Source organism: Rhamphochromis longiceps, linkage group LG7 (genome assembly GCF_057381845.1).
Source record: "Rhamphochromis longiceps isolate RC_006_pf linkage group LG7, R_longiceps_female_GT1.1, whole genome shotgun sequence".
Lineage (NCBI taxonomy): Eukaryota > Metazoa > Chordata > Actinopteri > Cichliformes > Cichlidae > Rhamphochromis > Rhamphochromis longiceps.
In genome coordinates this window covers 46,164,186-46,188,498 of record NC_140563.1, presented here as the reverse complement: position 1 = coordinate 46,188,498, position 24,313 = coordinate 46,164,186, and the positions used below count along the sequence as shown (strand labels likewise).

The window sequence follows — 24,313 nt, the reverse complement described above, 5'->3', positions numbered from 1 at the left end:
ATTCAGTTGCCTCACGTTTCTCTGCTTTGGTTTGGCCTGTAGTGCCACGTCGATCTAAAAATTGCCGCTTGTAATTTCCCCTGCAGGTCTGTCAGCTGCTGCAGGCATTGGGGTCGATGACCTGCGCAGGCTGTGCATCCTCCGGATGAGCTTCGTGAAGGGCTGGGGGCCGGACTACCCACGGCAAAGCATTAAAGAGACACCCTGTTGGATTGAGATCCATTTACACCGAGCCCTGCAACTACTGGATGAAGTTCTGCACACCATGCCCATAGCTGACCCTCAACCTCTTGACTGAGTTAAAGCATAAGAACTGTATTAGGAAAAAACTAAAAAAATAAATAAATGAAAAATAACAGTTAAAAACAGAACAAAAAAAAATCTGACTCTACTCTTAAGAGAAAAACTCCAACTATAAGCCTGGAGTGCCAAAGGAGGACTGCAAACACGGGGATGGTTAATAGTTTCTAGGAGTAGGAAGGAGGACATGAAGGCCAGCAGTATACTCCAAAACACACTTCTTTAAAATCCAGCACTGCAAGCAGTTTCCAGAATTCTGAGAGACTCCAGGTTTGCAGTTTCAGTGACTTCCAAACAGCTGGAGGAACATGTGAGTCACACTGGGAGGACTCGCAGCGCAGTGGAAGACGACGGCCATGAAAAAGGAGGCTGATTGTTTACTAAGTGAGGCTGCTTAACATCAAACGAACACGGCCTGTGCCTCTCTAACCTCAAGGCTGAGGTTACAAAAACACTCAAGGTACAATGATAAGAATTAAAGAAAATATTTTCACTGAGAATATTAGTGCAGCTTTAGTGTTGATGCTGTGCGAAGCCAATCCATCCATTTTCTTGCGTAAATTATTTAGTGAAATATTCGGCTCTCAAACAATTTAGGTGTTTGATCCCAACTCATCCTAAATGTGATTTCAGCTGGAGTATACGGCCGGTCCAGTCCTCCTCTTATGGCTCTCTTATACGGCTTCATGTACCTGGAGTTATTTCCCCCTCACAGATCTGGACATTAATGTAAAATTATGTTCTACATTACCCATGCTCTCGTAAACTGTAATCTTGCTTATTTTTCCAGTGCTGGCAGTCCTTGTTTGATGTGCTATGATTTATATTCTCCTTTTGAATTTTTTTTTTTTTTGTATTAACAGAGCATTTTGAAAAGCCCATCTTAGATGAACTCTGTTTCTCTTTCAACGCCATAAAACTTTCCTTTTTTTAACAACCAGTCAAGGCTGTTCTAACCCTGAGAAAGTAATGGCTTGGACTGAAAAAGCCAAATTTTCATTGAAATTAGGAAATAGTAAAAATAAAAATCTCACGCCGGTGTTGATATGTTACTGTATTTCTTTTACTAGCTTAGTGTCTTTTAGCACTTTTATTAATTTGTAATTAATTTGTCTTTTTCATAGTCTCATTTGTGGTTACTTGTCGTAATCATATAATGTTAGCATAGCTGAAGGGTTTTCATTTCAAACTACTTGCGGTTTATGTGCTATCTGCCCAAAATCTGTTTTTACTTTCAAACACTCACCCGCAGCAGGTTTGACTGGTGTATTTGGCTGACTTCAATACTTTAGAGACACTTTAGGTGGAGTATTTCTTTAAGATGGCTCACAATTACCCATTTTTATTTTAACGTATTCTAGCTGAGTAACTGAGGGGTGAACTGTGAGAGGAAGTGTAAGCCATATTGATGCCAAAAAGCGAAAAGGTTATTGGACCGTAGTCATTTCAGTATTATGTCGCTTGTACAAGCTCGGTTTAAATTATCAGAACCAGTCTAGTTTTGTTCAGCATTATTGATCAAACAATATTTTTATCTGGAGCTCTGTTTACCTACAGCTGTTGCAGTATTTTATACTCTTTTTGCTACTTTTACAGTGATGAACCACCTGTTCTAAAAAAAAAAAAAAAAAAAAATGCTGTACAATTTTCAAGAAATGCAACTTCATGCTTTTCTTTACAATTCTGCCATACAATCTGAATACATACAGAGTTCGAATGCTATTGATGTTTATATGTATGCATATGGTTGAATAAAATTTAATGGGCATCGCTCGGTGAGTGGATCAAGCTTGTTAAAAAGGACGCCGGCTTTGAACAAGAAAACGTTTATTACTGCAAAGACAAGTCACAAATTTTAAGAAAAACAACACTAAAGCTAGCCTGAGCTGAGATCTGAAATATTCAGAAAAACAAACTACATGTGTCTTTAATAGTTTCTATGATCATCAATACGACACACTAAATGATAATGTCGTAAATATAAAAGCCCCCGAATCATCCTTTTTTTTTTTTTTGCTTTTTTTTTTTTTTTTTTTAATGCAAAATACACGATACAAATCATCCTACACATGTTGGTTTGCTTTGCCAATTTTGAAAAATATACATTATATGAAGAAAACTTAACAGCACACAAAAGGAAAGTCACATGAAGTTTGTGTGTATATATTATATCAGATACTATACATTATCCAAAAAAAGAAGGGGGAAAAGTAATCACAAAAGCACTTTGAGCCAACATATCAGATAAAATGTTCACCAAAAGAACAAATGAAATAGATAAGACACAAATAAATATACCTTTTCTGTTTTTGATATATACACACTTTTGTCTAGGGTGACGCCAAATAGAAACCTTCCCTAAACGCCACTCCCAAATGCTTGTGCTTGCATTAGAGGGTGCTACAGATGGCCACGACTCACTAGACTGTCAAATGGCACTTAGAAAGAAAAAAAAAAAAAAGAAAATTACAAATCTCAAAACGGGTCACAGCATTCAGAAAATATTCAAAACAAATCACGATCATGAGAAAAAAAAAAATTAATGAGAGAGCATTTTACTTACAGTTTTTATCATGGTTCATTAACCAGTTCTGTACAATAAAATGCAGGCAATCTACCATGAGCAACATGAGCGCGCGTGTGTGTGTGTCAAATCCAGTAAATAATCAGGAGTCCAGTCTGAGGACGTCTTTATGCTTCCTCAGCATTCTTAGTGGCAGCACCTGTGCAAGGAAATGTCTGCTCTGTAGCCTCTATCTGTAGCCCACCAGAGACCCAATAGTCACCAAGGCCCACTGCTCTGGCCAGGGTGAAATTAAAGGCACTGGAGTCCGCTATGGGTCAGTGAAGCTGCCATATTGTTCAGCTGAAGAGGCAATTCTCAGCTTTCACCAGGGTCTTATTTGGAAATTTGCAAACAGTGGTTACAAAAACAATCTTCATCAATCTCAAAGACACTCAGAAATAAAGTATAATAGTGTTGGCTGCATTAACATTGGTCCAGCTTTTGGGAAAGAGGCAGGCTTTGAGATTGAGAAAGCCAAATCAGCATCTGGCACAATCTGGTAAAAGTAAACTGGGTAAAGAGCTAAACTTAGTGAGAGAGATACAAAAATAAGAAGCTTCTAGCAGCACATGGCAGGGTGTGCAAGACCAGAAAGCACTTTTGATCCTAAAGGAAAACCAGTAAATTCATTTTAAGCCATTTTCACTTCGAATGCACAAAATAACTTTTCATCTCTGAGTGATAACATAATCCAGCTGGAGAAAGGTAAAAATGCCATTGCCAAGCAAAGAAGAAAAGTATTCTGCAAAACCTTTATTCCTAACAGTACACCCAGATTTACAACAAATTTGGACATTTTATAGACACAACCCCATGAAAGGAGCCTGTGGGAATGGTACATTTCATTTTTTCAATTACGTGAACACATATTTATATAAGGATTTCCACAATATAAAAGAGATTAATAAATTCTCCATTTATTGGACATTTTTCATTACTTTCTCTGTTCTCTTAAGTTGCACTTAGTTTAATATTGAGAGCCAGGGCGTCAGTGTCTCGTCCGACGCTCTGTTTGCTTGGCTCTTTTTGGAGACTTTTCAAGCTGTTCCTATTCAATACAGTTAAAATCTTGGATTTATGTGAGCCTAGTTCTACAATACGATCAGTGACTTTTTTTTTCTTAAGCCAGCAGGACAAGTGCGGCTAGTGTTACACGTTGGCAGGGCAAGCAGGGCTAGTGTTACAGATGTAGCATAGGTTTAATTGGTGAGGAAGCTAGGTTTGGAAATGTCAGAATTTACTTTTCAGATATCCTCATCCCCAAAAGGCTGAACATCAAGTAGAGTCCACTGACCCAATAGCTGAAAAGACATTTGCACTTTCCCACACTTCCCTAATGTTAAGCATGTTTTCTACACAGGCACACAAGCAAGGCTAAAAACAAAAAGTACCAGTGTACTGCTAGCATCTAAAGATAGCCGCTGAAGGGCTGTGATAACAGCATTTTTTTTTCTTTACCCTTAAATCAACATAAATGACAAAAAAAGAAAAAAAAAATAGAAAAGAAAAGAAAATCCAGCCTTTCTGTACAGGTCTGCTCTTTTTTCAGCGGAATAATCAAGAGTTATCATTAGTACCCATTATAACATATGCATAAGCAATTTAACAAAAAGAAAAAAAAAAATCACAATAAATATCAATAAATAAACATTTTTGCAGAGAAATTGTACAGAGCATTTCAACAAGCATGAAAAAATAAGAACAGATTTATTTTAGTAACAAAATGTTCCTATTTAGAGGATTAATCTCAATATTCTCCACAACATAGAAGGCTATAACAGTTCAAGTATAGATGTAGTCTAAGGAATCAGAAGTTAGTCACCATGCCTTTCCCATTTCACAGTCTATGAACTAATTACAGATGAGCTACCATAAGAAACATTCACATAGAAACAATCAGATCAACCACGTTGAAAAAACAAAACAAAACAAAAAAAACTCCAACAACAAATATATGTAGTGTATCATCATTATATATACTATACATATATATCTCTCTATATCTCTTTGAATATCAGAAAATATCTACTTTTGGTCCACTGTACAAAGATGATCTTTAAACAGGGAACAAAGAATGAAGCATGTCACGGGCTAAAAATTGAAAGGAACGTGTGTCAGAGGTGAGAGAAAAGCAATGCAGACTTTCTCTATCGCGTTGAGATTTGTGCAGTACAGTGGTGTGTGTGCAATAAGGTTAGGTGACTGTGCTGCACGCGTCAAAGGGCTGGCACCACTGGTTTGAGGTAGGGTGACTGATGGATGTGTTCCAACAAATACACACAAGCACACAGACGCACAGGCATAAACACACACATGCGTACATAAAAACGCAGCGCACACATAAGCATCCATGTTCACAAACACGCACGTTCACACACTTCACACAAAAACGAAGGCTAATAATGCAAGAATAGGCCTTGAGAGGGCAGAGTGAGGGCAGGGGAGAGGCTACAGACCACGATTCAGATAAGTAGCGGGCTAAGTAGAGCTGAGCTGGAGGAAACAACGGGCGTGTCTGCGCCTGCATCCCTTGGTCTCAACACTGATGAGCCAGCCCAAATCCAGCCACGAGTCACCAGAAAAGCCAAATCTGTGGCTTGGACAATGCAGAAGGGCTGTAGGCTCTCTACAGCACACAGTCAGGACTACACGGGCAGCTGCATTTAAAGATAAGGCACTATGATAAAGCCGAGGTACATTAAATCCCTGACATTCCTTCTGCTCTGCAACATGGCACTGTTGGACAGGAAACAACTTCTGTGCGGCCCCAGTTGGCTCACTCTTCAGTTTCCTTGCGTTAGTTTTTGGTCCACTGCAAACTTAAGGAATTTCATTAAGACAGAAATTGCAAAAACAGGGGAACGTGTCGGGTGAGTTGTTTTCAAGATTACAGCTTGTCACATAAACAGAATTACAGAGCATCTAAAATTAACGAAGGCAAGCGTTATGCACAGAGTGCATAGAAAAGCTAGCATTAGAGACTTTTTTTTTCCTTTTTAACAGCCTTTCTTCTCAATTTCCTATATACAAGAGTAGCAGCAGTGACATCTCTTTAGGGTTTTTTTTCCTTAGTTTTTATGTGGCTAAAAGCTATAAGTGTCTATCGTTGAGTGGCTACTAAATCATTTTCAAAGGGAACGGAAAAAAACTGCCCCATGATCCTTAATTTAAAATCATATATAAAGTTTTGTTAGCTACATACAGAAACATTTTTGTTCAACCAAAAGTGTATCAGCAGTTGGAATGTGTGACAACATGAAATCATACTAAAATTAGGAGGATTAACTAGAAAATTAAGGAAAAACTAAACAAAAACCCAAAACACAATGATAGCACCATGATTTCTTTTTTATGTAATATTAATTGAAATTATAGCAAAACTATTATGTACAATAGGTAAGGTCTTGAGTCAATCAATGCCTTTGCTCCACTGGGACTAGTGACATGGATTTGAGCTCTGAGACATCAGTAGTTATCAGTAGTAATTTGTCTTCGGGATAAAACCCATCTGCATACACAGACAGAGGCAGAAACGGGAAACATTTAACGGGTCGAATTAGTCCTTTTCCTTCAGGTCCCTTCCATCAGCTGCCGAGCACAGACTTAACGAGCACATCCAGAATCTAAGCAGTAAGACAAGGACAGAACAGCGTGGCCGGTGTATCAGCACTTCATTGCTCCTCCACTGACCCGGCTGGAAGAGGAGAGCACATCCACACCGGTGCAAACAGAGACAATGTGTGAAAAAGGACACAAACACCAAGACTTACAAAGAGAAAGATATGTGAAGAGTAACAGGGCAAAAAGAGGCCAGACAAGGTCAGCTGTGCCCCCAGACCCTCAAACAGAGGCATAGGTGTTGCCCGTGGTGCTGCAGTGGCGGATGGTCGGAGTACCAACAGAGGGGGTAAGGATGTGCTCAGTGTGGTCCTGTGGGGGCTGCGGCAAAGAGTGAAGTACACCAGGCTGGACAACACCCACCACAGGGTGGGACCCATCTTCTAGTGCCCCGACCTGGATCACCTGGATTACCTCGTGCTCCGACTTCTCCCGCTTGGCAAGAGGCTCCCCGGACTCCTCCGTGTCCTCTTCTAAGTCACTGTCCATCCCACTTGTTTCATCTAGACAGGAGAAAACAGCAAACAAGCATTAAAAGGAAGCTTTAGAGACGACTGAAGATGCAGAAATCATCACAATTCAATGACATAAAAAAATCTCACAATATTTGTAGCAAATATTATCATTTTACATACCTTTGTCAATGTTAGTAAGGGATAAGGTGTTGAGACTGTCAAACTGCAAAGACAAACAATTATCATAAAGAATTTTCTGTTTAGTTGTTTTCTATGATTTTACAGGTTGTTATTTAATATAGTGTATGACAACGGCACTAACTATGAAACATCATTTTAAAAAGTCAGAGAGAGTAAAGAGAAAACAAGATATGCAACATCTTTACCTCCCCCATGACACCAATAGGTGTCTCTCCAGTAGCTTGAGCCACACGATGTTCCACCAGGTAAAACATGTATTCGTCATACAGCAGTCGAATCAGGTGGAAGGAACCAAAGCTGGCAGCACTGCGTAGGGTCAGGTCCCTGATCACCATCGAGCTGCAGAAATATAAAACACCAAAGTGTTTTTGTCTTTTCAAAACAATGCTGCACACTCTCATGTGTGTCTCAGAATACACTTATTTCCCACCCTCTACCACAGACCTGTAGAAGGACCATTTTAGCAGGAACTGTCGAGCTGCCCTGGGGAAGCTGGGCCGGTGCTCGTAGGGTTTGAGGACCTGAGTGACCACATTGTCTAGCCACGCTGCCCATTGCTCCAGAGAGCTTTGCTGCTGTAATGTGGCCTTGAAGTCCTGCTCCAAGTGCTGAACCATTCCTTCCTCACACTGGCACACCCACGATGCCTGCTCCTATGCAACAGTCACACAGGGGTTGTATTTGGACATTTTCAGAAAACAATCGACAAAAAAAATGAATAAGTGTCTATTCTTTGACACAGTAGTTAAGATCTTTAGTTCTTACCTGTACATTGGCAAAGTCAACACGATTGAGATCGCTGAGCATCTGGTTGATCTGTGATGTGTTTTGCAACACAGCACGTGCCGCCTGAGCCAGGTGGTTCAGAGATGTATATCTGCGCAATGTTTGCGCAAAGGCACTAACAGCGGCAATCTGTTAAAAGAAACAAGAGCCCAGATGTTATCTTTTTTAAGTACACATGCATACGTATCGTAAACACATTAGTCTGCTCTAGGTATTCATGTTATCTATTATTAAACCGTAGTGTTATTACAGCCAGGCCTTGAAGTTACGCTCAGTGCCAGCCACCATAATTCAATTAAGTTTTATTTATGTACCTGATAAGCTTTAATGCATCCTACTGCAAATCTTACTTTGTTAGAACTACTTCACCTTAGTTAGCCTGCACACAATTGCTATACATCTGCAAGCCACTTTACAAACCATCTCCTTGCTGTTGATCTCAGTCTTTAGGTTTCGATGTATGCATACTTAAGGGTGAGGAACACACTCATGCTTTCTAAGTATGTGATCTGAAAGCCATACAGCCAAATACAAACATCTGCAATAACATACCTTGGTCTGGATCATTCTCTGTGGAATGGCATTCATGGCATTAGTGAGCCAACTTTCCAGGCTTTTGGCAAAATTGCGAATGGCTTGAGTCAAGGCACCTGACAAATGATACAGAAAGGCAAATCTGACAACACTGCATTAATGATTGAGCTGTCATCAACATTAACACAAACAAACAAATAAAGCATGAGTCATGTGTGACTGTGGCTCACTGGGAATGGGTCTCAGGACATCAGGAATAAGGATCTCCACAAGGGCCTGGTACATTAAATGGTCGCAGGTGCTCATCCACTTGAGTACAGTTTCGTTTCTGCACAGCACCAATAGCTGTGATTTGGGGAGCCGCGCTTCAATCTCACTTATGCTGCTACAAAATGAAAAACAAAACACAACAAAACAAAAAAAAAAACCCCCCAGATTAACCTGTTTTTGTTTTTTTTGTTTTTTAAATTTCTGACATTAAATATTTTAATATTTATCCTTCAGACACAACATACTGCATGTATATCATTTACTTGACCTCACCTGTTTTCTGTGACAGTAGCACCCTCTACAGTGTCCGGGGGAGAATAACGCCAGAATGTCTGCCACAGCTTCTCAATCAGACTGAACTGGAGGTTGACAACCACATCCAGGATAGCCTGAAATGAAAAGAGAACATTCATGACTGATACTGCTTTCTTTGTTCTTTTGAAAATAATGACTTCTAAAAACTATTGCTAGTCAATTCTGTTATATTGTCAGTTTTTTTTCCATTGCACTTAGTGCTAAAATGAAATTCCATTCCTTTTGTATTAACAAGCGGAAACCTTTAACACGGACATTAAAATGCCAAACTATCTGCAAGGTTACACACTACTATGGGTTTGTAAGGACATTTTTTTTTTTGTTTAACTTTTTTAATTTGGATAAAATGAAAAGTTAGAGCTGTGGTCAACACTTGTGGATGATTTGATCCCTAATTTCTGGGTCATTATCAGAGTTGAGGAGAATGTTCTGTTTCAAAATGTCAGCTGCTGGCATTTACAGATCTGTCACACCTGATCTTTTCGAAAGTTCCCCCACTCTCAATCCAAAAAAACCCAACAAAACTTTAAATTCACAGACTTCTTTAAATTAAGCAAAACTGTACTTTACTGTATTTTTAGTATTAGCAGCTTTTTGTGGGGCGGCCGTGGCTCAGATGGGAGAGCAGGTATACACATTTGAAGGTTGGTGGATCGATCCCTGGCTACTCTAGTCTGTGTGTCGAAGTATCCTTGGGCATGATACATCCATCAGAGCGTAAGTGCGAATGTCAGATTTAAAAAAAAAAAAACATTTCAAAAAGTGCTTACACACAGATCGAAAGAAAGAAAGAAGAAGAAGAAAAAAAAAGCACTGTATGATTGTGTCTGAGATTGGGTGAATGAGACTTGTAGTGAGAAAGTGCTTTAGCTGCTCAAAGTGAGTAGAAAAGCACCATGTAAGTAAGAGCCCATTTACTGTAGTTCTTGATTAAGAAAAAAAGATGGTGTTATGATTGATAAAGAGAACAAAACTGACCTTACTTTGACAGAGAAAAACAGTCTTATTAGAAAATAAGTGGAAAACATAATATGGGCCCTGCAGAAATTAAGTTAAGCCCAGGTTAATAGTCACACACACACACACACACACACACACACACACACACACACACACACACACACACACACACACACACACACACACACACACACACACACACACACACACGATGACGCATCAATGAAGGCGATAACATTGAAAGGGATTACTCAGCCATCTTTTAGCATGAAAGAGGATCCTGACCCGTTTCCTTAAGTGCCCAGTGTGCCGTGTGTGTGTGAGACGCTGCATTGAATATAAAAAGCACTTTGTCTAACCTCACAGTGCTCTCTGTAAAGGGACTGGAGAGCTTTCACATCATCTAGGCTGATGTTCTCTGTATTGCTCTGTCCAAGGTCCAGCTCTACAAAGTCGGGGAGTGCCCGCGACGCATCTGTTGGAAGTGAACACAACAGAATCATCTAAAAGACATAATAGCCAGTATATGTCAGTTCAGACTTTTGGATAAAAAGAAAAGCCGCTGACCTAGGAACTGCTGGTGGTGCTGGCTCTGTGCTATAACTGTCTGCTCTGCAGCACCAGGATGGTGCTGCCCTCCACCTGAGTAATTCTCCCCAGAGCCACCATCAAACTTCTGCACTGGCTTGAACCTTAAAAAAACAAAACAAAAACAAAACAATAACAAAAACCCCCCAATACCAAAATCACATTGCTTCCTACCTACTAAAACTACAACTTGCTAATATTTCAGTCCAGGCTGTGTGTGCTCTACCTCTGTTTCTGCTGAACAGGCTGCTGTCTGAGTGCCATGTACTGCATGTCTTCTTGGAGTCTGTTGAGTGGGGAATCTGGTTTCACACGTATACCATAGTAATGATATTTGGAGTTCCCTCTGCAACACAAACCCCAAAGTTAAAACACACTGATAGACTCACAGTGAGGAGGCGGGCATATTTCTAATAGATTAAAATGTCAAATCCCTAATGTAACAGCTTTTCTTTACTTAAGAAGATAAAAGGCGCTAACCTTGTCCCGAGGCGTCTTGTACGGAGACCCATGAAGATGGAGCGGATGAGTTTGCCAAAAGAAGCTGCATTTACAGGGTCCAATTTCTGCTCCTGGCAATGGCGCAGATAATGATTGTAGAGAGTAGATCGTGGCAGACTTACTCCCTCTGCTGTCTCGTAGTTGTCCAACAGCCACTGGAGCTACAACAGCAAGAAAGAATTGTTTTTCATGACATTTTTTTTTTTATCTTCCTTTTTAACTTAACAGACTTCCATGTTGGTCCTTACAAAAACCTTAGGCCAACAGTTAGTAAATATAATACTGCTCCATCACTGCTCTGCAAAAGCTTCTATAGCAGCCAGAAAATTTAAAGCGGTAATAATTAAAACCAGCAACGAAAATAGCAGGCACCACACTGAACTTAAATGTACAGAGACTGGAGGGAGGCAGCAAGAGAGCGAGTTTAGCAAAAGTTAAGGTTAGACGTGGGCGAGCGTTCATAAAAGCAACTTACATGGCTGTTGAGCAGCGAGCTTCTCTGACTGGATAAACCCTCAGATTTTTGGAGAGTCTCAATCGCCATTTCAATCTGATAAACCACGAAGCACAGGACAACAAAATGTAAGAGGGGAAAATGAAAACAAAAGCAAGAAAAATAAAGAGTTGATGTACACACATGAATAGGCCACAAGCGAAAATAAAAAAAGGCAATCTAGAAAAGACTCCAAAGCAAGCACCGCTAAACCCAAGCAGAGCAGGACAACCTGTCATTCAGGAAAACCTTTCGAGATGACAATGACTCTGTAATACCAGACTGGCTCTTATTTTACAGAGAGGGGAGGCATGAACACGAGGCATAAAGTTAACCATTCTCAGTTCAAAACTATTTAGTGCTCTTCTGGTAAATATGTGCTGTGTCTCAGCGTGATTCCAATAGAGCTGGGCGATAGAACGATAACGATATGTATCGCGATATAACTTTTACTCGATAGAGAAATTAAGCTATCGCGATAGACCTCGCCGCTCTTGTCCTCTTAAAATAAAAAAATTAAAATTTTTTTTAAAAAAAAAGGTCAGCCAATCCAAACTAAGTAGCCGAACCAATCACAGCCGCAGCGTCACGTCGCGTGACTTGTTACGTACAGCACAAATGCCAAGCCGCATGTGTTTGTTTGGGAAGCAGCCAGCGGGTAATGGAGGAAATGAGTGTGCCGACTAGAAAAATCAACCGAGCGTGACCGAAGAGAAAACAGATGATGGTTCCAACGCCGGAGAGATTGTCGAACGGAAGAGCCATAGAAGTTCCGTAGTGTGAAGGTATTTCGGCTATTTCAAGTCTGACAAAAAACAGAGTAGCGTGCACTGTAAATTGTGCCGAAAGCAAGTCTGGAAATACAATAAACTGGTGCATGCGTCACACTGTGCGCCACGTTATTGTTTCGGTGAAATGAATTTCTACAATACTGTTAATTCTACTCTCTGCAGTGTTTAAATGCTTACATATACACACAGTTACTGTCCGTCCACACATACAACTCGGTTCTGCTTCTATGCCGCAGCTTTGTTTACTTTTTCCCACCGAGGCTTCTAGACTTCTGATTGGCCAACATTTCTTCACGGTTAGGAATCTAGCGCCACCTGCTGCTTTGGCATGTTCATAGCAGCGTTTTTCTTCATTTCTGCCTTTATGTGTGGACGGGATTATTTTTTTAAACGGAAAATCTCCGTTTTCAAAAATACCCGTGTACGTGTGGACGTAGCCTCAGTCTCTGACTGGAAGCGCTAATTCGTCATTCGGCTTTTGTCAGACTAAAGTAACTGTTAAAACTGTTTGAAAAGCTAAGCTATACAACAAGGAGAGATTGAGAATTTCCTTTTAGTTCTCAATTTGATATTGACAAAAGTTAGTCAGTTTTGTCTGTTATTCTGTAAAACAAACTAAGATTTATTTTTAGAATTAATATTTTGTTTCTAAGTGGAATTGACAATTTAGTCTGTTTCGTTTGTTCTATTTTGAAACTTAAACGCTTTAGCGGCTGCCTTTTGTGTAGTTTGCAATATTTGCCTTTATTTATCTGAAAAAGTCTCATGTTCCTTAAGTACATCTACCCTGTTGAACTTATTATGGGAAATAAATATTTAAATAAAAACAAGCTGCTGATTATTTCACATTTTACTTGTGAGCAACGGCACATTTAAATCTTACAAATATAGTTATTTGGCTTATATCGTGATAGATATCGTTATCGCCTGAAATGAAAAAAACATATCGTGATATGAAAAAATCTCATATCGCCCAGCTCTAGATTCCAATAGTATAAATTAAAGTAAAAACCAAACACTTAGCTCAAGTGAGGGTGATTGCATAGTATGTACGCCTGGCTCTTAGTTCTCAGCAGGTCATTGTAGTGCAAGAACATTTACTTCCAAAGTGAGATATGCAGTAGTTGGAAATATGACTCTTAAAAGACTGTTTGAAAGCTAATAATTTAGATGAAGTGTACATAACAGTCCAGGAAAAAAGTAAATAGACCCAGTGATTCAACACCTTGTAGAAACATTTTTAGCAGCAACAGCTTTTCAGTATGACTATCAGTGTCTCTCAATGTTATGGAAAAATTTTGGCACACTCTTCTGTACAGAGTTGGTTTAGTTCTTTCTGGTTTGCAGATATTTAGTTATGCACAGCTCTCTTGCATAAAAGTCCAGATCTCATTTAGACTGAGGGCTGGACTTTGACTAGGCCACTGTAACACCTCCATTCTTTTCTTTTTCAGCCATTCTGTTATAGATCTGGTGCTGGGCTTGGGCTCATCATTGTGTTGCATGACTCAGTTTGGGCAAGCTTTAGCTGTTGGACAGATGGCCTGACACTTGATTCTAGAGTATTTTGGTCTACAGAGGAGTTCATGGTGAAGTCGATCACTACAAACTGCAAAACAAGCCCGAATCCTCAGCCCTCCACCACCGTGCCTAACAGCTGGTATGAGGTGATTGTGCTGATATGCTGTGTTTGGCTTTTGCCAGATGTGGGGCTGTGCTATATGGTCAAACATCTCCACTCTGGTATCGTCCATCCAAAAGATAGTGATGAAGAAGTCTTCTGGTTTGTTCGGATACAACTTTGCAAACTGAAAACTAGCCACCATGTTCTTCTTTTTAAAGAGAAGAGGCTTTCTCCTGGCGACCCTTCCCAACAAACCATACTTCTTCAATCTTTTTCTAATTGTGTGGTAATGAATTTTCTTCTTCTTCTTTTTTGCAATTTCTCCAATTATTGTACAGTCTTGGGGTAAATTGCTGGAAAGATTGTGACATTGTGTTAACCCACACCTGAATGCTCCAAACCAGCAAACTTCTGCTTTTATAGAGGTGCTCACACTTGCTGATGATCAATTAATAACGTATAATTAGCGGCACCTGGCTGCTACTTAGCCTCTTAATTCCTATGCAAAGCAATAAGGGTGCACGCAGGTCTTCATAGACTTGCATAGTCCTGTGAAACCTGACTGCACATGTTGTTTTATGAGTAGATATTTTCTAAAATGCAAAATATTTTCTTACAGTGAATTCAGATCATCATAGCAAAATAAAAAGGCTACGATTTTCCATAAGCATGCCCTAATTTCCCCTCCTTACTGCACCTGTCTCTTAGCTCTTATCACTTCCCTGTCTTCTTCCTCAAAGATTGGGAATAGTAGACATATAAAATAAGGGATAAAAACAAACCCCTATATTGCTCAAATAACATTAAAGATGATAGTGAACACTGCCGGTAGAAGTTACATCACTCCAGAAACTCCCAGCCTACACAGTGCATTTCATACATTAGCACCACATAATGACCAGAGATAAAGCACACGCCACACAATGAAGGAAAAGTAGCACGCTAAAATTGTCTATGTATGATATGGTACAATATGTGCACACATGAAAATTTTGCACACATGACATAACTTCAAAGTTTAAATTTGGAACTCTAATTAAGAAATGGCCGATCCACATTTCGGATCAAACTCGTGCATAGATAGATGAAGCATGACAGAAACAGCATTTATGCTAATAGGGAGATTCCAAGCAAACTATTACTGGCCTGGATCTTACCAGGCAAAATTTATAAGTTACCAAATCACAACAAACTACATAACACTACTCAGATCAAGAAACAAACACACAAATGCAAAGAGGGAAAGGTAGACCGAGGACCCACACAGTCGATGCTATGCAACTTACAGTAGCTGGTGAAGCTCGTGCGGTCTGGGTTGCAGGGTGGGGTCCAGCACTGTCCATGAGGTAAGCCCCAGAACTGCTGCTGATTACCTGACCCCCCGCCAGACCCATGCTCATTCCTCCAGTGCCCCCTCCTCCATTGTTGGTCATGCCATGTGACGTCACCACAGTGGACACCTGTGCTGAGCTTCCCTGTGTGTCAAAGTAGTTCCCTCCACTGTTCTGGCTGTATAGCGCTGGCTCTGAGTAGGAGTAGGTTCTTCTGTTTAGAAGAGATGACAACAATCAGCCAGTGTGCCCAAAGTAAGGATATAAAAACTACAAACGTTTATACATGGTAAATTTATTTAACAGACAATTTAAAAATAGGTGTTATTGTGGATTTTGTGCTTTTAAGATAATTAAGTGCGACAGTGGTGCACTGGTTAGCACTACACACTACCTAATTTGAAATGTGACTCTATTGAAACATCAACCACCAGCATGATACAGTGGGGCAAAAAAGTATTTAGTCAGCCACCAATTGTGCAAGTTCCCCCACTTAAAATGATGACAGAGGTCAGTAATTTGCACCAGAGGTACACTTCAACTGTGAGAGACAGAATGTGAAAAAAAAAATCCATGAATTCACATGGTAGGATTTGTAAAGAATTTATTCGTAAATCAGGGTGGAAAATAAGTATTTGGTCACCTCAAACAAGGAAAATCTCTGGCTCTCACAGACCTGTAACGTCTTCTGTAAGAAGCTTTTCTGTCCCCCACTCGTTACCTGTATGAATGGCACCTGTTTGAACTCATCATCTGTATAAAAGACACCTGTCCACAGCCTCAAACAGTCAGACTCCAAACTCCGCCATGGCCAAGACCAAAGAGCTTTCGAAGGACACCAGGAAAAGTATTGTAGACCTGCACCAGACTGGAAAGAGTGAATCTACAATAGGCAAGCAGCTTGGTGTGAAAAAAATCAACTGTGGGAGCAATCATCAGAAAATGGAAGACATACAAGACCACTGATAATCTCCCTCGATCTGGGGCTCCACGCAAGATCTCATCCCGTGGGGTCAAAATGATCATGAGAACGGTGAGCAAAGATCCCAGAACCACACGGGGGGACCTGGTGAATGACCTGCAGAGAGCTGGGACCAAAGTAACAAAGGTCACCATCAGTAACACACTACAACGGCAGGGAATCAAATCCCGCAGTGCCAGACGTGTTCCGCTGCTGAAGCCAGTGCATGTCCAGGCCCGTCTGAAGTTTGCCAGAGAGCACATGGATGATACAGCAGAGGATTGGGAGAATGTCATGTGGTCAGATGAAACCAAAGTAGAACTTTTTGGTATAAACTCAACTCGTCGTGTTTGGAGGAAGAAGAATACTGAGTTGCATCCCAAGAACACCATACCTACTGTGAAGCATGGGGGTGGAAACATCATGCTATGGGGCTGTTTTTCTGCCAAGGGGACAGGACGACTGATCCGTGTTAAGGACAGAATGAATGGGGCCATGTATCGTGAGATTTTGAGCCAAAACCTCCTTCCATCAGTGAGAACTTTGAAGATGAAACGAGGCTGGGTCTTCCAACATGACAATGATCCAAAACACACCGCCCGGGCAACAAAGGAGTGGCTCCGTAAGAAGCATTTGAAAGTCCTGGAGTGGCCTAGCCAGTCTCCAGACCTCAACCCCATAGAAAATCTGTGGCGGGAGTTGAAAGTCCGTGTTGATCGGCGACAGCCCCAAAACATCACTGCTCTCGAGAAGATCTGCATGGAGGAATGGGCCAAAATACCAGCTACTGTGTGTGCAAACCTGGTAAAGACCTATAGTAAACGTTTGACCTCTGTTATTGCCAACAAAGGTTATGTTACAAAGTATTGAGTTGTATTTTTGTTATTGACCAAATACTTATTTTCCACCCTGATTTACGAATAAATTCTTTACAAATCCTACCATGTGGATTCATGGATTTTTTTTTTCACATTCTGTCTCTCACAGTTGAAGTGTACCTCTGGTGCAAATTACTGACCTCTGTCATCATTTTAGGTGGGGGAACTTGCACAATCGGTGGCTGACTAAATACTTTTTTGCCCCACTGTATACAGTGACATAGCATAAGTCAAGTAAGCACAAAAGTAGCCTAAGCAAGATTTTCCCTGGACATTAGAAGTAAAATAGGAAAAAAAGGCTCAACACTGATTGTCACATTATATACTGAAAAATATTTTCTATTTGGGATGTTCTATCTTGGGTCGAGCTTTTTAACCAGCCGCTTAAAGTCATGCTTTTCTACCATGAAACCGAATCAATAATGTCCATCCACACTTTGTTCTTCCTGTTCCATGTAGTGCAACTAAAGAGTGCAGATACTGATGCTTTCTTGAGTCATTTGTTTACTTTTGGGTTGCACATGACCAGCTGCTAACATCCTCTGGAACAGCCTGGTTGTGCTCAACAGTATGTTTTTCCGTCAAACGGTGAATCATGTTTGTTGTTTAAACTTTGAGTGGAAAAGGTTTTTTTTGCATATTTTGCAAAGTATTGTGTTAGAGATAAATCGACATCGGACGCTGAGATGGGCCTCACGCAATGACATGACTGTGCTTGTGTCACTGCTGTACATGCTAGGGAACATTAAAGCATGTAGTTGCTACAGCGACGATGTCATGATAAGACACTTTTATATCCTGTATTATCGCAGCTGATATAACACGGCATAGCCGTACTTCTGCATTTTGTTTGCGTCACATATCGGCTTGGGCTTGTTATTGAGTGTGGATCTAACTCTATTCCCTAGACTCAAGAGACTCTTGGAAAGCCTCACAATTTAAAAGAAAAGACTACTTCAGGTCATTTTCAGGTGACTAAGCACCATCAAACACAGGTCTCCACACCACAAAGAAAAGAAATCTAACACAAAAACAACCATGCACTCCCACCAACATCATGTGCTTGTGACATGAATGATGGTGTGAAGAGACCAGGGAGGAGAAAGAACAGGCTTCAGAGATTTTACGTTAATATCTGTGGAGTGGTGTATGAGAAGTCTGGCTAAGTGACTCACATGGTGCCATTGGTGAAGACGCCACTGTTTTCCTCGACATACTGCACCTGTGCTGGGTAAACATGCTGAACCTGTTGAACAGTCTGGGCCTGGAAAGATAAATCGCAAAGGTTATTAATTAATCAACTTGTTTACTACACTTCTATATTGAACTAAGTAATACAAACATCCATTTCATGTGCACTGGCACCAGGCAGGCTGGACATACCTGCTGCTGGACGGGGACCTGCTGGGTGGAGCCAGTAGGCTGGACAGGCACAGTGGTCTGAAGAGGGACAGTGGAGGTGGAGTCAGCGCCTGCTTCAGGGGTCTGCATGGCGCCTAAATAAGAAAGGGAAAACACTAAATCATTGTAGACCAGATGGTCTAACCTGTAAAGCAGCTTTTTACAGAAGTTTAAAATTAACACAGGACAACGTTTTGTTAATTACAATGTATTTAATCTAATATAGTGCTGAATATAAGAAAAGCTATGCTCAAAAATGTGTGCAAATTTTGAATTTGGCACCAGCAACACATTTAGAAAAAGTTGCGACCAGAGCAACAAGAGACTTGGTAAGTTATGTAAAGATATAACCTGGTGAATTGTGTCACTTCACCAGCAGCATAGAGGAATCCTTGAGCGTGAAAGACTTTTATGGACAAATAGGTACAGGTTAAAGCTCATCAATGTAAAAGTACAAGGAAACTGGGGGGAGTTTCATCATCTGTGATATAAGGCTGAACAGACAAGACCTTCAAGGCCTTGTGAAGTACTGCATTGAGGACAGGGACAGCTCAGTTGAGAAAATGAAATCATGGACTCATGAAAACTTAATGTCCTTGAACACAGTTTGTTGATGTATTTAAAAAAGAAAAAAACACAAATAAAAAAAGAACAAAACAAACAAGAGACCCTGTATAATCATAGTGTTTTCTGTATGGGAGGACGGATTGAGGTAAAGTGGAAAGAGGTTTGACCAGGGAAAATGATTTTTGGAAACAGCAAACACCTCTGGAGTGAAAAAAAGAAACAGACCATTCAGCTTTTTAAATGCAAACACTTCAAAAGCCAAGCATGCCAATATGGCAGTGTAATGCACATCTATGGAATACACATTAATGCTGAGTGATATATATAACTTTGAGGGGAAAATATGTTGCGATTTGGGGAATCTTTTTACAGAAAAGGGTTTATTTCCTGCCTAACCACATTGTGCATCATAATAGCATGGTTATGAGTTCAAATCTGCTAAACTGGCCTGTCTGTAGTCTGGACCTGGTGACTCGATCATCTGGACCATTACGAAAGCAAAATATGACAAATAAGGCCCCAAACTGTTTGAGTAGCTAAAAAAAAGCCTACATCAAGAATGGAATACCTGTTTTGCTTGCTCCTCAAATTTAACGACTGACTTTTCAGTCAACATGTATAGATTGTTGTTAAAAGAAAAGGTACTGTACCTTAGTGTTCATCATGCTTCTGCCCACCCCGAAAAAACAAAAAATGTAATACTCTATTCACAGCTAAATAGGGGGTTTATATTACTTGTAATTATCAGTGTAGCACACAGCTAATACTAGTGTGCAATCAAAGATCAATGAACACCAGTTCTAATAGGCAAATACTTTTGATGCACCACCCAATCCACATGATTTGGTTAGGCCACGACATAAAATGTAGGAAACCTTAGGTACCATCACAGAGCCTTGTATGTTCTACTGAAATCAATGCTAATAAAACAGCTCTAGACCAATCCTACGGAAACACCTGTTTCTGCCCTCTGGTACTCAGTGTGCCGAGAGCCTCATGCTTCAGTGACGCATGATCCTGTCTCCATGTTCACAGCCATAAACCAAGTTAATATTTAACAAACTCCAAACAGATGCTGCTTCTCATTTCTCTAACCGGCACTACTTTTACAGGTTTATGTTACTTAAGACTTGCATGAAATAGTATTAACAAAAACCCCCAAAACAAAAAAACTGCCAAGAACAAAATACCTCATTACAGATCTTTACCAGATGGGTTTAGTACTAACCAGAGACCTATATTCTACATCTATATTCTACATCTTAAATTTAAGACTGCATTTATATACCTACTAAGACAGACTTTGTGAAATTAAGGACAATAGGGAGAACAAACCCGATGGTGAACCTGTGTTTGTGAGTTAATAATAGTATGGCTACGCTCGGCTCCATTCCTTTCCTTTCTAGGGAAAGGCCACCTCCTTCCCACCACAGTTTCCATGAACAAGCCTCTCTTGGTTAATTAAGCTGGGTCTCCCAACAGCTTCAAATCTCTGCAGGGACAGCTCGATCTGTCCCTTCACCTGACACTGGCTCCTCTCTTTAGACAAAAATTATCACTTGATTCTTGTTGAGGTGACTAACCTCAAATGAAAACAACCGGGTAGAGTCAACAGTAGTAGGTGCAATGAAAATGAAAGAAATAGCAGGGCAAAAGGAAAATCTCCTTAAGACACTGAAAGTTAGGACAATACGCTGACATTCTAACAACAGGATTAAACCTTTACATGCATGCTACAACAAACCAGTAACTTGGTTTAAAAGCTGGTGAATCCAAGCTACCAACCCTATTAAAGGGCCACACCTCACAAACTTCAGCTTTGAGTTCATAGGAAAAACCATGATGGTGTCTATCACAGGTGTTTAGCCACCATTTCCTCACACGGCTTCATTGTGTCTTGATTTTATTCCTGCAAGACACTGTATCTCTAGGACTGGCATTCTTCCCTCATTTGCTGTTTTGGTCATGGTGGCACAGACTGTCTAACACTGTCCATCAGAAATCTACAATAGATGTTCAAATGATCTGGTTATGGCAAGCCGCAGTTAATAATTCACATTGTTTTCATACCCGCTGATCTATTTGGTAAACTTGTTTGCCCTTGTGCAAAGGGGAGTCTGATATTAGAAAACACCACTCCCTTCAAAATAGAAATGTTTCATCATAAGATAAAGGTGACCACTTGGAATAACTTTGTATTGATTTGTAGTGACCTTTCCATCTAAGGGGGCAAGCGGACCCAAACCGCATCAGCAGAATGTCCCCCACAGCATAACAAGGGTCAAGGGTTTAGGTTTTTCCTTTAATCTGTCAACCATCTGCATATGAATGCTGAGAAAGGAACTACTTTGAGAGAGGACGTAGGGTTATATTCCACAATGCAGGTGGAAATCTCAAGTACAACTGATCCCACCTAATCGTAGGAAAATAGACCCTGCACCGCAGCACACTCTTGCTGCCTCACCTCAGCCCCCTCCATAAAAAGAGACACACACACACACACACACACTCATACACCTCCTGCCACACCATTCAGTCACTCCCTTGTGGCCCACTTAAATGCTGTGCTCCACTGAGCAAGTGCAAGCCCTACAAAGACTCAGAGGAACAAAAGCCACCAAGGAGTGCAACATTTTGCTCAGAGTTTTTTTCCCCTCCTCAGTTTCTCCCGCTAATGCCACAGGCAACAAATAGTAAAGCAGGAAAGGTTCACAGTCACAGCTACCAGAAAATACAAAGAACTATAATTTGCCTCTCTAATGATTATGTATGACAAAGTTGGAGTTCTTATGCATTAAGCCAAGACATAAGAACAGGTGAACAAGCTTGAAAAGTACACCACACTCAAAGTCTCGCTTTCTATCGCTCTTTCTCTTTCTCACACAAACACAGCACCACGATCACCGCTCATACAGCACCTGTGAGATGTAATTGGGAGCTGAAAAGGGAGGGGGTAGGGGGTATGCAAAGTACCACGTTTGTTTAGGAGCTGTGTTCTAAGATTGTAAAGCAGGAGTTGTTTGTAAGGACTGCCGATTCTGATTTTGATGTGAAAAACCTGCATAAATAAAAGGCAAGCATTAAACATTAAAACACTGATATGCCCAAAAACGCATAGCTGGAAAATTAAGTGCTGATAACTATGGTCATCTAAAATCTAAATGCATCCTTTATAATCTTTACGTGTCCCCCTTTTTACATTACTATTGAAAAGCTGTGGCAAATAACAAAACAAACGTGCTGCCGAGCGATGAAAATGGCTGACTGAATAATTGAATTAATCAGCCCCTCTTTAAGTGATTGGAAATGCAACAGGATCCAGGCAGCAGGTGGCATGGTACTATTTCTGCCCTAGTGGACTACAGGTAAGTGGTAACATGATCTTATAACTAGCAGTCTCCAACATCCTGTTTATGTGTGTGTGCATTTGGTGGGAGGGATGACCTATTTTGGGTTGTATATGCAAACAGATTAATACATTAACATTATTTTGAGCTTTAGCTTTTATTTTACAGGTGGTATGAATTACTCTGGTGCAGTGAGGTCCAGCTGCAGGTGAGAGACAGGCGTTTCTCGTACAAAATACATAAGCAATCGCAGTGAAAAAGCCAAAGATGACCAACAGTTGTTGTGTATTGTTTCTGGATGCCCTCTCTATGACGGATGCATACAAATAAATGAAGATGGTAAAGAGTCCCCACAATGCTGCAGATGTGCCCATCTTTCCCTTCTCAGCACGCGCGCGCGCGCACACACACACACACACACACACCTGTTCTCTTGCCTAAGGGAAATCAGAGGTTGCAGGTGAACAGGTGGACTCGAGAGTAATTGTGATGCAACGTTAAGAAACCTACTTTTTTTATAAGAAAAATCTGCAATCAGATTAAGGAATGTTCAAAACGTGAATGAAATACAAAAACAGAATAGTTTTACTCAACTCAAAAGCAGCCTGGAATGCCCACAAACAAACAAACCCCCAAACAACCTCCTTTCTGTTGAGTGCCATAATAAAAACAACACACTTAACCCTCCTTCAATTCTTTGATACTCAGGGTACAAAAAGATGAATTATAGAAATACAAAAATGAATTTCTGTCTTTAACACGGAATCAATAATTCTGCATTATTCTTATTGTGAGGATGGGGTGTATTAACTGTTACCGGTCCATTTGCTGAATCAATAATACAGATTAACAAAACGAGTCAAGAAAACATCACGCTGTTTAAAGGATAATCCGTTAAGTGTTGTTTTCCTCAAAGGTGCCCACTGCAAAACTTAGCCTTGTGTTATCAGTCAGCTTATCATTGCCATCTGATGCCACAAAGAGGGCAGATGGAGAGCTAGCGAAGCTATCTTGCTCCCTAAGACAAAAGGGAAAGTAATGGCTTAGCTATTGTCAATAGCAGTAAGTGTGTGTGTGGAAGGCTAGCTCACAGCACTTTCCATTGCTAATCGACGCACTGATCTTGTATGAGCAAACAGCTGAACCACCCGAAACACAAACTTGCAATATCCCCATAACGTTACCCTCTCCCCCCCCCCAAAAAAAAGAAAAAAAAAAGAGAGATACCAACAGGCATTGTCAGAAGGCATCGGTGGCGTTAGCAACAGACACCTGCTCCTGCTCCAGCTGACCAGTTAGCATCACTGACTAGCCAAGACCTACGCTACCATTCAGCATGACAAGTTTAAACAAATAAGTTACGCAGAAAACACAATTTCCAGTCCAGCTGGACGCGTTTCGGCCAGTTTTAGCCTCACACAACGCAGTAAGAGGCCGTAGCTAGCTAACGGTAGCGAACAGGACCTCTCACAGCAGTGGGCATTACAGGCAACGTTAGCAAGCAGGCTAACACGTTACAAAGAAACACCCTCGCTAGCAAACTACCCCAGCGATTCATCGAGCCTTCATTCATCAGCAGACAAACATAAACCCGAGCGATAATATTTTCTTCAAAAGAACCAAACAAACTACAACGTGACGCCAGAAGAGAACTGTGCGTTGGCTAAAAATAGTAAAGAGTTTAAGCAAACCTGAGCTGTGGACTAGTTGATGAAGATGAGGATGGTGGAGGAGGTGGTAATGATGGAGAGAGAGGTTGTTGTTGGTGGGTTACAGTCGCCAGGACTACGGTGACTATGGCGCTGCCTCACTGGGCAACAGTTGCT

General features: G+C 40.7%; 2 protein-coding genes across 3 annotated transcripts in view; one reads left to right on the top strand and one right to left on the bottom strand.

The window, feature by feature from the left end:
* smad4a (SMAD family member 4a) overlaps positions 1 to 2,334 on the top strand; it is a 7,526-nt gene extending 5,192 nt beyond the window's left edge. For both annotated transcript variants that reach the window (XM_085413898.1, XM_085413897.1), the window contains exon 11: positions 87 to 2,334. In XM_085413898.1, the coding sequence (XP_085270024.1) occupies positions 87 to 298 (212 nt within the window). In that variant the 3' untranslated portion in view covers positions 299 to 2,334. The remainder of the gene's footprint in view (positions 1 to 86) is intronic.
* rfx3 (regulatory factor X, 3 (influences HLA class II expression)) lies at positions 1,799 to 24,313 on the bottom strand. Its single transcript, XM_085413896.1, has 17 exons — positions 24,179 to 24,313; positions 18,556 to 18,668; positions 18,348 to 18,436; positions 15,289 to 15,547; positions 11,570 to 11,644; positions 11,074 to 11,255; positions 10,820 to 10,939; positions 10,573 to 10,697; positions 10,365 to 10,480; positions 9,004 to 9,119; positions 8,691 to 8,845; positions 8,479 to 8,576; positions 7,906 to 8,055; positions 7,585 to 7,793; positions 7,326 to 7,479; positions 7,120 to 7,162; positions 1,799 to 6,987 (listed from the first exon to the last, which is right to left on the bottom strand). The coding sequence occupies exons 2-17, from the start codon at positions 18,661 to 18,663 to the stop codon at positions 6,707 to 6,709; spliced, it is 2,280 nt and encodes a 759-aa protein (XP_085270022.1). The 5' UTR covers positions 18,664 to 18,668; positions 24,179 to 24,313; the 3' UTR covers positions 1,799 to 6,706.

What these genes read in the sequence shown, in the direction of transcription:
- rfx3 (XM_085413896.1), bottom strand. Translation starts at nt 18,663, where the DNA reads ATGCAGACCCCTGAAGCAGGCGCTGACTCCACCTCCACTGTCCCTCTT. An exon ending in GTCTTCACCAATGGCACCAT is followed by an intron (nt 15,548 to 18,347) that starts GTGAGTCACTTA and finishes TCTTCTAAACAG; the next exon opens with AAGAACCTACTCCTACTCAG. An exon ending in GCTCGCTGCTCAACAGCCAT is followed by an intron (nt 11,256 to 11,569) that starts GTAAGTTGCTTT and finishes TTGCTGTTGTAG; the next exon opens with CTCCAGTGGCTGTTGGACAA.